The sequence below is a fragment of the Coenobita brevimanus genome, chromosome 106 (genome assembly GCF_032717465.1).
Source record: "Coenobita brevimanus isolate Jiangsu-jjx chromosome 106, ASM3271746v2, whole genome shotgun sequence".
Lineage (NCBI taxonomy): Eukaryota > Metazoa > Arthropoda > Malacostraca > Decapoda > Coenobitidae > Coenobita > Coenobita brevimanus.
In genome coordinates, this window is record NC_137059.1 from 1,851,873 (window position 1) to 1,865,807 (window position 13,935).

At 43.0% G+C, this 13,935-nt stretch overlaps 1 protein-coding gene across 1 annotated transcript in view; it reads right to left on the minus strand.

The window, feature by feature from the left end:
• Positions 1 to 299: 299 nt before the first annotated feature.
• LOC145416475 (dynein axonemal heavy chain 6-like) overlaps positions 300 to 13,935 on the minus strand; it is a 53,486-nt gene continuing 39,850 nt past the window's right edge. Inside the window, exons 46-56 of the mRNA XM_080285431.1 lie at positions 10,324 to 10,431; positions 7,824 to 7,925; positions 7,261 to 7,343; positions 6,598 to 6,749; positions 5,443 to 5,522; positions 4,546 to 4,617; positions 3,818 to 3,983; positions 1,875 to 2,057; positions 1,200 to 1,388; positions 903 to 1,048; positions 300 to 386 (exon numbers count right to left, since the gene is read on the minus strand). Coding sequence (XP_080141557.1) covers positions 300 to 386; positions 903 to 1,048; positions 1,200 to 1,388; positions 1,875 to 2,057; positions 3,818 to 3,983; positions 4,546 to 4,617; positions 5,443 to 5,522; positions 6,598 to 6,749; positions 7,261 to 7,343; positions 7,824 to 7,925; positions 10,324 to 10,431 — 1,368 coding nt within the window. The remainder of the gene's footprint in view (positions 387 to 902; positions 1,049 to 1,199; positions 1,389 to 1,874; positions 2,058 to 3,817; positions 3,984 to 4,545; positions 4,618 to 5,442; positions 5,523 to 6,597; positions 6,750 to 7,260; positions 7,344 to 7,823; positions 7,926 to 10,323; positions 10,432 to 13,935) is intronic.

A 13,935-nucleotide genomic window follows, 5' to 3' on the forward strand; every position in this document is an offset into this window, starting at 1 on the left:
GAGAGAGAGAGAGAGAGAGAGAGAGAGAGAGAGAGAGAGAGATGATATAATTTAGAGTGAGAAAGAAAGAAAAAGAAAAGGGAACACTTGAGAGAGACAAGTGTTAAGGTTAAGACAGGATAGGATAGGATAAGATAGGAGAGGATAGGACAAGACAGGGCAGGGCAGGGTAGGGCAGGGCAGGGCAGGGCAGAGCAGGGCAGGGCAGAGCGGGGCAGGGCAGGGCAGGGCAGGGCAGGATAGAATAGGCGAATGTACGGGTGAGGGAGGAAGAAATGAGCAAACGAGGAGACAGAAGTTCACTCGTCCACTTCCGTAGGTTGAGGCGGGAAGACGTCTTGGGCTATGGTGTTGAGGTCCTCTTGGAAGGCGCGATACTCCACATCCTGAAGGAGAAACACAACACTGTACTGACAACACCGACAATACTCCACTAAAAACACCAAGTCTCTTCAACATCTGCGAATTCTCCTGATGAATGAAATTAAAACAGGTTAAATTGATAGCCAATACTGACAAGACCAAAAACAGTAATCAGTATCTGAGAATTCTTTTGTAGGATGAAATGAAAATAGGTTAAGTTCACAGCCAAAGCAGTGCTAATGATGATGGGGATTAAAAGAGGTACTACTGATTCTGCTGTTTGATAATGACTAACCAGGGTGAGGTTGTGGAGGACTGGCAGTGAAGCGGTGAGGTGTGAGGTAGTAAAGAGTAACCAAGGTGAGGTTGTGGAGGGCTGGCAGTGAGGCGGTGAGGTGTGAGGTAATTAAGACTAACAAATGTAAGGTTGTGGAGGGCTGGCAGTGAGGCGGTGAGGTGTGAGGTAATTAAGACTAACAAATGTAAGGTTGTGGAGGGCTGGCAGTGAGGCGGTGAGGTGTGAGGTAATAAAGACTAACCAAGGTGAGGTTTTGGAGGGCTGGAAGTGAGGCGGTGAGGTGTGAAGTGACGATACTAAGGGCAGCCTCCCTGGACACCAGCCCCACCTCCTGTGGCAGAGAGCTTACCACACCCTGCCACAGTTTTTGTCGCCCGTACACCACATCTGTCAAATCGAGAAAAAGGCTTTAGTGCTGAATTCATTTCTATCCTCCTCCTCATCATCATCACGACCCACAACAGTCAAATTTACGTCAAAGTCCCTAAAAGTATTGCTAGATCAACAAACTATATTGCTCTTCTGGGCTAAGTCTCACCTAGGAATGTGATAACAGTGGAGTCATCAAGGGGACGGTCCAGTGACAGCTGGGCCAGACACGAGTACGTCAAACCAAGTTGCTCCAAACTCATGTACCCTTCTAAGCTTCCCGATCTGCCATCATCACTCTCAGACTCTCCCTTTGCTTCTCCTTTTCTCTTTCCCGTCTCCTGTTTCCGTGATTCGTCTGCCTTTTCTGTGGCATCATTCTCTGTATTTTTCACTTTCTTTGCCGTCTCTGTGTGTTGCGTTTCGTGTTTTGGTGATTCGTTCGTATTTTCACTATTGCAATTTTTCCCTTTTTTCTTTTTCTGTGCTGTCTCCTCTACTCCTAGATCACCATTTTCTGTATCTCTCGCCTCATCTTTTCTGGCATCATCATTTTCTGTATTTTGTATTATCCCTGCCTCATCTGTCTCGCGATTCTGAGATTCTTCCTTTTCAGCCTCTCTGTTTCCTGTGTTTATCATATTCCTCGCCCCTTCCCCGTTTTCAGTCACATCATTTTCTGTGTTTCTCATATTCTTCGCCTCTTCTTTCCCTGTATTAGCCTCATTTTCAGGTTCATCTCTTTCTGGGTACAAATTCCTCTTCTCTTCTTTTCCAGTATCCACCCAATTTTCAGTGTCATTATCTTTTGTTGACTCAGTTTCTTGGACATTATCTTTCTCACTGAGACTGTCCTCTTTCTTCCAGGCCAGCTCCTGCCTGGCGAGGTGTGATGTGGGCGTGGCGGTGGTGTGGCGTGGGTGTGGTGGCGGTGGGGTGGGGTGAGCGTGCCAGTGTCGCGTGACGGTGGTGATGGTGTGGGCAGCAGCCACTTGCCACACAGCCCTCCGCCACGCCGCACCCAGATCTGAAAGGGTACCACACAGATTTCTTTTCCATCTCCCTGTTTTTTGGCATAGACAGTAGGCTAATAATCGTGCAGGGTGGAGTATCTAAAATCTGATGTATTTAGACAATGCTGTACTCCTTGTTAATAATGAACAGCTTTGCAGACTGGTTCAGAGGTTTATGACTGTCTATGAGCGTTGCGTTTTAGAGTAAATGTTGATAAGAGAAAAGATCTTCATATTAAACAGAGGTCTGATTGTGGAGGCTGTAAGGAGAAGATATGAAGGCGTGTTAATGCCCACAATAACGTCCGGGTGTGAGACTTTGATAATGGCTGGCTAAAGATGTTGCGTAAGGAAGTCTGTTGATAAAAAGATAGCAGACAGTGTGTGTAGATGGTGTGGTCATGAAGAAAATGGATGTAGATGGGAGTGAAACGGGTATATGTGAACAAGTCTGAGGCCTGGAGACGTGGTATGCTATAAAGGTGGATGTGCTTGAATGTGGTCATATAGAGTGAATTTTGGTAAGGGGTGAAAGGTGTTTATGTGAGTGAGTTCGAAGGGTGAAGGGGATGTGATGGGTCAAGAAAATAGATGGATGTGGTAAGTGTATGTGTGGTATAGCGGAGTATAGAAGCTGATGAGGCTAGGGAACTGACAGAGGATCGAGTTGGTTAGATGAAGTATAGAGAGTACGAAGGAACAGGGACAGGGCGACATAGAGGCGATTTGTTTGCGGCCACCCCTTATGAGATTAAGGCGTCTGGCAATAGATAGGGAGACGATGGAGCACATAATAAGGATATGACACCCCTTTTTTAAAACTGACAGTCGATGGATTAATTCTATCTGGGAGGTGTGTATGAAGCCAATCGTGAGAAAAACATAAAAAAAAAAAAAAAAAAACATGTGCAGATGGTTAGGACTGTGATGTGGAGCCAGGAATTCGGGGGCTTAAATAATGCGTGAAAGAATATCTGGCCCATTTCATTGCGGATGCTGCTGACAGTGCTTCCATTTACATGTTTTATTTATTTATTTATTTTGTTTTGGATTTTATCTCACCCCATCCTTAGGTGGGAAAAAGGGTGGTGGTGGTAATGGTGGTGGTAATGGTGGTGGTGGTGGGATGATGGTGGTGGTGATGGTGATTATTACTATGACGATGCATCCATTAGACGACAAATAATCAGAATTTGTACAGTTGCACTCAGTAGATAAAGAGAGAGAGAGAGAGAGAGAGAGAGAGAGAGAGAGAGAGAGAGAGAGAGAGAGAGAGAGAGAGAGAGAGAGAGAGAGAGAGAGAGAGAGAGAGAGAGAGACCTAACTGGCCGAAAGGTACATGACTGACTAATGGCCTGACTGAGCTGACTGAGTGACTGATAACGAGACACATTCACTGACTGACCGACTAACCAATCCACGTTAACACTATGATAAAAATAACTCCAGGTATCCCTCAGTAAATTAAGTGGTGGGGGTAGTGGTGCAGGTGAGGGTTGTAGCTGCTGTTAATGCAGAGGGCTAGGTGGGGATGGGGAATAAAGGTGAGCTGATTGATTGACAGAGGCAGATAGATAGACATAGATAGATAGATAGACATATATGAAAGGTCATACAAAGACTGGTTAATTAAATGACGTATCAACAATTTACCTGCCTACCTACCTGTCGACCATCATTATCATCATCATCATCATTATCATCATCATCATCATCATCTTGACCTCTTTTTCCCACTCATAAATAAAAACTATCTTCATTCATTCATACTCACAGTGATGGCGGTAATAGTGATGATCCATGAGCGCTGCGGCTGCGGTCAGAGTTGCGGGCAGGGTGGGGTTGGGGGGTGCGGTTAATGGGCGGGCAAGGAGGGTGAGATCGGAGGGGGCGGCTCTCCCCACACCCACCGTCACCACTAGGCGGAAGTCATCATGCACCTTAGAGAAAGAACAAGTTAAGAGGAGAGATTATAGGCGTGAAGCTGTAAGGATGAGATCAGTGGGATGAGATTAGCAAAGGGAGACGAGGACGAGGAGATAAATGAGTGAGACCACAAGAGACAATACCGTATTGTGTTGGTGAAAAGGGGACATGATTAAAGAGATAAGGTCGCAATGGCGAGACTGAGATTATAGAGACGGAGATTATAGGCACCAGACAGAACAAACTTATAGGGACGAGATAGAGACAATAAAATAGGGATGATTTTAGAGGGACAGAATAAGGGATGAAAAATATAGAGGTGAGATTAGAGAGACGAGACTACGGTGACGAATATTTAGGGACAACAGTATAGAGGCAAGTGACGAAAATTTAGGGACGAACTGACGAATTTCTAGGGACGAACTGACGAATTTTTGGAACTACAGTATAGAGAGAAGTGACGAGTTTTTAGGGACGAAGTGACGAATTTTTTAGGGACGAAGTGACGATTTTTTTTAGGGACGACTGTTTAGAGACAAGATTAGAGTCAGTTCAAGAGGATTTCCTGATACTTACCTTAATATCAGGGGAATCTAGCGAAGTCATAGCTCCTAGCAGTGTTGGAAGGACGAGTGGGGACTCAGCACCCTAGCGGCAGGCACCGAGACACACAGGTGAGGACAGGCAAGCATAAGAGCAGCAGGTATCAGTTTGGTTGTCATGGAAGATAAAACAGAAGCACAGTTACTCTCCCAAGTACAGTCACTCCATTTCAGCACAGTTACTCTCTGTTCAAGCATAGTTACTCTCAACTTCAGCAAAGGTACTCACCATATAAGCACAGTTACTTTCCATTTAAGCACAGTTACTCTTTATTTTTAAGTGTAGGAAGTTACTCAACTTGTGTTACTTTAGTTACAATGAAAGATAAAGAGGAAACACAGCTTCAGTCTTTTTAAATCTTGATTTTTTTTTTAAAGAAAGACAGAACCAAAGGATTTCAAAACAAAGAACCCAAGGCTGAGCCAACTAAACTTGTCCTTCCAAAGAAAGAAAGTCGACTCGTTCATCAATAGAGGGCCTTGTTAGAAAGTGTACGTTACAAAGAAAGGACCCTGAAAAGGTGTATAAAAAGTGCTCCTAAATGATATAGAAACAAATGGCCTGTAAGAAATATACAGTCATATACCTAAGTCTGTTAGCCTCTCCTGCCTTCGTTCTCACTGCTGAAAATACAGATGCTTGGATGATGCAGTGAACAAAGGTGCGTAGTGAACAGTGATGCGTTGTGAACCGAGATGCGTAGCGAACAGAGATGCGTAGTGAACAGAGACGTGTAGTGAACAGCCATGGAACAGGGGAGGGAGAGGCGAACGAGCTTTTGTACCTGTCTGTGCACTATAAGCAGAGAACCATTAAAGGTGTACGTCGCAAACAAGGTGATCGTGACGGGTGTGGGTTTCGAGGACGCACCTGTACTACCACCCATCCTCCCTGCTGCACGGCGTTGGCTAGGATTGTGGCCAGGGTCGGCATCCCCACCTCACGCCTCTCTCTCACTCCACATCCCTTCTGTAAATAAGGCAAGTGTTAGCTGAAATCAATCAATGAATCAATCAATCAATCACTCAGTCAGTTAGTCAGTCAGTCAATCAGCAAATCAATCAACCAATAAATAAATTTAAAAAAGTACTGTATCCCTAGTAACTCATGCTCCAGTGACACCTTCAGATTAATAAAATCATCTTGTGCAAGTCGAAATAGTATTGTTAACGAGACCATGAGAGATTTAACAACAAAAATCAAACATGAAAGTGATATCAGCACGCTCAAAATCCTCACATCATCCCTTACTGAATATTCCTCTACCATTCCTCTCACCCCATACCCCTCCTCCGACTACGACACTGGTTGGGAATATATATATAACGTAAGATGAGGAGTTATCAGTAAATGTAAAACTCAAACACTGCATTCCAACCACTCGTCTCACTCCATACTCCTCTGGCCACGACAAAACTAGGAACCGCATATGAAGAAAATCTAATATTGCACTGGTATCAAAGGACGCCAAGTCTCACAAAGAAACGAATAAGGCACATCTAAAAAAAAGAAGAAAGTTGTATCTTTACCAATGGACCCCTAAATTTGACCTAAGGCATTTTCATCTCATGCACTCCACGCGTCACACACATCTTACGCGGCCAAGAAACATATTGAGTAAATATAAAACCAAAATTTTATCACCAAAGGGCCTTGAAACCTATTGACATGCCCAATTCATGCAACCAGGAGTATGGTATATCAACATCATCATCATCATCAGCAACAACATTCGGATCCCTTTTTTCCACCTAAAGATGGGGTGAGGTATATTTAAAAAACAAAACCTTATCGTTGTCAAAGAACCCAGAAACCCAACAACATCTCAGCCACACTAATGCACATCATCATCATCATCATCAACATTCTGATCCATTTCTCCACATGAAGATGAGGTGAAGTATGTCTAAAAAAACAAAATCCTATCTTTGTCAGAAGCTAAACACCTAAGGACATCTTAAGCACACGTCATCATCATCATCATCATCATCATAAATCCCTGCCACTTCCTGCCGTGTATTGTACTGGCCTGTGCTGATGCTGGTGCAGGCGCCATTATGACTCTGGTGTTGCCTGCCAGACCGCGGGCCTTGGCTGCGGACACCACCTCCCCGCCCACATCACGCCCGTGGTCCGTCCACACCAGGATGGGTAACTTGCGCTCCTCACCACCCAGCCTGAAGTATGAAGGAACAGACCTGTGAGCACCATTATCTTAGCAGAAAACGGGATTAAGAACATAAATTGATTAAAAGCAAGCCTTCAACTCGTAACTCTTAAACACAGGGGCGATAATATTCTTGCAACTCCTAGACAGCTTTATTCAACTCAGGAACGGCCTTTTATACTGAAGGAGGTAAATAAAAACGACACTGTCATCTAACTACTCTACTTCGAATTTTTTTTTTATATATATAATCGTCAGGGCAGAGTAAGAATTAAAAAAAAAAAAAAAAAAGCCTGACGGAGTTATGGAAATTAAAAATTCGGGGTTTCCACTTCTATTCCATGTCTTGCTTTTGTGAATAATGGCTTTCGGCCTTGACGAGAGAGTCATTTATATCCGAGTGAGGGAGAAACATATCCTGGTGAGGGAGAGAGATCCTGGTGAGGGAAAGGCGTATTCTAGTAAGAGAGAGACTTGTATCCTAGTCAGGGGAAGTCTTAGATCTTGAAGGAAAGACTTACATCCTTGTGAGGAAAAGATCAGGCCTCAGAAGGGTGGGGTCCGCCAGTATGGAGTTGACCACCTCTCGAGCCCCGGCCACAAGCTGAAAAGTGATACCATCTAAATTTTGTTACAATAATAGAAGACACATGGGTAATATATCACGGTGACATGGCATGTTGAAGAGGAGTAGTAGTTTTATTATTACTGCCGTTATTGTCATTTCATTAACCTAACTCCATTTCCATCATCATCAGCTTATTTCCATTACCCTTGCTAATCTTCATCATCACAAGCCTATTTCCATCATCATCACTATTAATTCGACTTAACTTGCAACATCATCACTGTCACTGTCCCTACCCTTCTCTGCCCTGTTCTGCTTCACTTTCCTTTCCCATCCCTTGACTTTCCCTAACCTAACATACCTTTTCCTACCTTACTCAGACCCTACCTATGCCTCACTTATACTATGCCTTTCCCTACCCTACCCTGCCTTGCCTCGCCTTTCCCTCCCTCATCCACTACACTGCCTCACCCCCGCATCCCCTCTCCAACCCCATCCACCCCTATCCACACTCACCAGTCGAGGTTTGGCAATACGCAGCAACATAAGGGCGTGGAAGTCAGATATTCTCCCTCTCGGCGCCTCCACTGGGCCCTTACTCCCTGCCAACCCGATGTCCTGCCAACAAAATAAATTGTGATGTGCTTTCAAGTGTTGGCAGTCACGTCCACATTTCGTACAAGTGTTATCAATGACGCCCACATTTCTCATTTTCCTTGCCATGTCTTTCCACACATTTTTGCAGATTCATCCACTTTTTCCACCTTCATCTATTATATATTTGTCATTTCCTTCCACACGCCCTCGTAGTTCTTATTTCTTTCCACACAGTTTCTCGCAGTCACGTTCACTTCTCTTAGTCGTTACTGTCACTCGTTCTCATGCATTATTCTCTACTATACCTGCTTAGGACTTCATTATTAAGACTATAACATCCATATATTTAGACAGTATATACAAAAAGGTCACTGACTGATTACTAAAGGCGACATTTTGGTTATCGTTACAGAAGAGTGATGCAGCGAAACACAAGCTAGGGGTAAAACTTGATTCCTAACCAGATTCAATAATAAGCTTCTGAGGCTAAACCAGCTGGGAATATAGTTACGTTCCTAACCCGTGTTTCTCTGCATCACCCACCTGTACCTGTCCTAAAGTCTTACCATATCAGATACTGAAAAGGAATTAAGGAGAAATATACCAGCATCATAAGGAGTTGCAGTATATGGTAGGAAAATGTGTAGTGAGATTAAAGAATTGACCAAAATATAAGTCAGACGTTGAAAAAAGTCAGTCATATGTTTAAAAAGTCAATGAAATGTTTAAAGAGTCAATCAGATGTTTAAAAAATCAATCAGATGCTGAAAAAAAGACTACCTTCCTCTGGAGTTGGCAGAGGGGAAATATTACTGAGCTATTGGACATTTGCTATAAGGGAAAAGAATTGTTATAAGTGGCAGTTTGTGGGTCCAGGATATGATGATTTAAATACTAATGGTTACCAGAAAAACTGCTTAGATCGTTTACAGTTCCTATAGAGTTTAAAACTATTTCTTTTCCTCAGTAAGCATTATAATTTCCCACGGTAACAGGGAAACATAGGTCAATTGTTTTTAATGTTATACTTACGGTTTAAGTTTACTCTCTACAGCCTTCAAAACATAAAAATTATTAAATTATTATACTCTTCTCACTTTATATTGGCCTAAAATTGCCATCCATCTTGAAGGCCGACTTATAACAACAGAGTAAAATACGATGCTAATCACGAAGAGGTGCAACAGAAAGGAGCCACGGTATAGTCGTTTTAAGTTAAAGTGAATAAACTATAATGACCAATGGTTTTTAGGTCAGTTTTTAAGTATTATAATGAAGCACAACGGGGTCCCCAGATATAATGCTTTTAATTTTTGGCAGCTACCAAAAACGCGACTAGGAAAATTTGGCGTTCATTTCTACAGATTGGCAACTTTTCTATGGTCCGAAAGATCACTAATTTTTATAAAAGTTACTTCGATTACAGAGATACATTATTTATATCCTACGGTTCAGGTTTTAAATTACATGTTACAGTTATCTCCAACATTATTTTTACACTGTCTCCTACATTATACACTACACACTTTGTACTTTAACTTGGCCTAAAATTGTCATCTCTCCATCTTGAGTGTTGAGTTAAAATAATGGATTAATAATAGAATATGGTCCTAGTCATAAAGAAGTGCTGTGGGAAAAATGTAGAGCAGAGTTTTGTCCTTTACTGCCACTGAGCTGCGTGAAATAGCCTGCAAATGGACGAAATTCTGGGCCAAGTTAGTGTGAAAGGCCTACAGTTCCCAAATTTCAAGTCTTACGGTCAATAGTCAGACCCTACACACTTCTAAACACACAGCATATGATATTCAGTTTGTCTTTGGTTATCCTGACATCTACGATCATTCAAAGGAAGGATAATTGTGTCCCAGAATTTAGCAGTTTGACTTAGACTTTCAAATTAATTTCTAAAGAGTTCTGATCACGTTACCATGTCATTAAAGAAGTCTCTGGTATTTATGACAACACCTACCATGACAGGGAAGCAAATTAAGTCCTCAAACATCTCCTACCATGACAGTCTCCCTCCCCATCTGATATTCCCTTAGACCCCTAAATTCTCCCCCCTGCCCCTGATATTCCCCCAAAGTCTCCTCTACCCCCTGATATTCCCCTAAATTCTCCCCTACTCCCTGATATTCCCCTAAATTCTCCCCCTACCCCCTGATATTCCCCTCAAGTCTCCCCTGTCCCCTGATATTCCCCTAAATTCTCTCCCCCTACTCCCTGATATACCCCTAAATTCTCCCCGTACCCCCAAATATTCCCCTAAATGTTCCCCCTACCCCCTGATATTCCCCTTGGACCCCTAAATTCTCCTCAACCCACTAATATTCCCCTGATATTCCCCTTGGACCCCTAAATCAACCTACCCCCCCAAATTTTCCCCTAAATTCTCCCCTGCCCCCTGAAATTCCCCTACCGTGACCAGATCGTGCAGGACTAAGTGGATGCGGAGACCCCTCAGGAGGTCACTGGCTATGGGCTCCAGCTCCGCCTCCACGGCCACCGCAGCTCGCACCACCTCTGCCTACACACACACACGCAGGCAAGGCAGGCAGCAAGGTTAGGCAGCAGGAGTCAGGTTGAGGGGTAGGCAGAAGGAGTTCGTGGGTAAATTAGGTAGGGAGAACAGTTTTTGGGTAAGGCAGTAGGAGTTAGGTTGTGGGAAAGGCAGGAGGAGTTAGGGTAAGGGGTAGCAGGAGTTAGGCTGAGGGGTGGGCAGGAGGAGTTAGGTTGCGGGGTAGGCAGGAAGAATTAGACTGAGTTAGGTTGAGGAGTAGGCAGGAGGGGTTAGGTTGAAGAGTAGGCAGGAGGAGTTAGGCTGAGGGGCAGGCAGGAGGAGTTAGGTTGAGGGGTAGACAGGAGGAGTTAGACTGAGGAGCAGGCAGGAGGAGTTAGGTTGAAAGGTGGACAGGAGGAGTTAGGTTTGAGGCATTCGTGGGTAAGGCAGGATGAGAGGATATATAATGACTAGAGAGGGAAAAGAGTACGTTAGGTAAATACTAAATGTTGAGGGATACACTGCTTAAGAACTCCGTAACAGTGGCTGGAATAGATTTAGTGTTCAGGTACTCACAAAGACAGGCAGGTACGCTCAAATAACCAAGGTGACCTGTGACTTGTGTAACTTGTCATTGTACCGGAATCTGTAACTTATTTCTTCATTGCCATAAGCACAGTCAGCATAATAAATATCCCTACCCATAGTTATATTACCCACACTGCGATATGGCCCAGGTAATACTCGTGTTATTACCCCAGGTGAGAATACCAACAGGTGATATCTGTGCATATGTCTAAATAGTTGACACCTTTAGATCGTTTGTTTATGCCATCTTTCAGTGATTTTATCCAACTCAGGAGAGACTGAAATAGAAGGCTTAGATACAGTCTTCTCTGACCCCTTCACTTTGAGACGTAACCCCTAAGCTGATTAAAATAAGTCTCGCAGTTATAATAATAAATAATAATAATAATAATAATAATATGTCCTCGGAGTGGCTGGGTTTTCAGGACGACAGAACAAATATTAATGTGTTATATAAATAGTTAATACTTTACATTATAAAATTCTCTGTCTAATATTTTTGCAGTATATCAGTGTAAGGGTAACGATATTTTTTTTATGTGACTGTACGTAATGAGACACGGGAAAACATCTAGCCCTTGGGGTGGCGAGTTGGCAGGTAAGTTTTTTGGTAAGGCTGTTGGGGTGTTGGGAACGAGGGGTGCTTGTGAGGTGGATGGTATGAGTCACGATCAATATTTCCTTTACACGTCTGGGGATCTTGTTAGGAGGCGACCATCATTCACTCACTTGGTGTAATGCTACTTCCTGAGTGATTCTACTCTCAGTGATGTGTCTAATGATTTCCTGTAACCGATGAAGCAATTTACAACGTTGGGTAGTAAGAATATAACCAAATAACTGGGCGATGTGAAGCCTGCTATAGTGCCCTGTTGAGTGGGTGGGAAGACGCAGATGCGGTGTCTATCCAGTAACCAAACCTCCACACACCTCCTACTGTCGACTGCAAGGAACATCGATTCACTGCATGGGCCAACCCTGCAGAGGCCATTGCTTGCCTATGGGTGATGCTTCTGCTTGACCAGACAGACCGGGGTTGATCTACTACTAATACAACACGTCAAGGGTCTTACGGGAGATCAGTAAAGTGTTCTAACGAATTTCAAATAGTCAAACAATTCCCTGCTCAGCTTGGCATAAAACTTGCATCCTTTCGAACAACAGACTACTTCTCCAATCACCTGACTCCCACCTCCCTTAGTGTCATTAGACTTTGACACAGGTTCGAGTGTAAAGGATTGATCTCGACTACATGAAGCTGATGGTGGGGACGAGAAGAGGCGGGTTGGTGGTGATGAAAGGAGAGGGTACTTTGAGGGAGAGGAAGCTGGAGGTAAATACAATATCAAAGTCAAAGAAGCATAAGCATTACTTGAAAGACACGAACTGCATTTAAAGACTACAACAGCTGAAGCATTAGTAAGCTATAAAAATACTGGCTTACGAATACAGTTAGCTTTACGAGTACAAATAAGCTTACAAAAACAACCTTACGAGTATGAAGAGGCATGAAAGTACAAAGGGATTCTAAAAATTACATGAATAATCAAATAAGCTAATAATGGGCAGTAACTCTTGCTTCAACTCTGCAGACACGAATGTTTGTTTCAATTTGCAACTTTTTTTTCTTTTTTTTAATGATGACGTACACTACTGGGGATCAGAAATGTCTCTGTGTCCAGGGGGATGGGAGGTGTGTGAGACGTGGCAGTGTGAGGTGTGGGTAAATGTGTGAGATGTGGCAGTGTTAGGTTTGAGCATATGTGTGAGATGTGGCAGTGTGAGGTGTGGGTATATGTGTGAGATGTGGCAGTGTGAGGTGTGGGTATATGTGTGGGATGTGGCAGTGTGAGGTGTGGGTATATGTGTGAGATGTGGCAGTGTGAGGTGTGAGTGTATGTGCAAGATGTGGCAATGCATGGTGTAAGTAAATGTGTGAGATGTGGCAGTGTAAGGTGTGAGTATATGTGTGCGATGTGGAAGTGTGAGGCATGGCAGAATTTTACGTGACATGAGATGTGGCAGTGTGTGGTGTGGAAGTGAAATGTGTGGAAGAATGAAGTGTTAATGTATGATGTGTTAGGTTTTCCATAGCACAGTGATAATTCAGACACCCTATATATAAACAAAACAAAAAATAGCACAGCAAATGAAGCACTTGCTACGATATACGATACATTACTTATTACAAACTGAAACAAACCGGGATTAAAACATGACTAAGTACGAATCTGTCCTAAAGGGTATGGGTCACACAGAATTAGCCTACAAATGTCACAACAACAAATAGCCAAGAGTATAAAGCAGAAAACTTCATAAAAGATGCATTAGAATAGCACCAATACTTATAAACCAAGATGTAACTGGCTTTGAAGAATAATATGAGTGCCTGGTTAATGTTTTTCAGGTTCGACAGTAATAAACATTTCAGCGAAGCAGATACAAAAAGCTACAGTACAATGTTAAAATATCTAAACACTCAGCTACCCAATAATATCAACTTAAACACCACAAGACACAAGTTATACAAGCAGAGCATTTGATTTATTTCGTAGCTACTTAACAATATGCATTTTCTGACCTGAAGTCCTATCAACTCTTGCGCTGAAACTTCCCCTGGTGAAACAAACATCCCTTTCATTTAAATTACGTTTTTTTCAGCCACTTGAAGGCATTGCTCATCCCCTTAGAATGAGATATCTTTATGTGGCTTTTCATTAATTCTGACACCCCTCTCTCTTCCTACATGCTTCTCGTCTCTTTCCTCTTACCCTTTCCTTGATAGTCCTTCTTTCCTTTCAGTGCCCCTCTTCTTTTTCTGTTTCTTCTATTTCTTATATTCAACAAATTTCCTCTTCATTCTCATCTCTTCTTCTCTTCCTTGCCACCCCCTTCCTTCGCTCCCCCATTCCTTCCTTCACATTCCCCTACCTCTCTCCTACT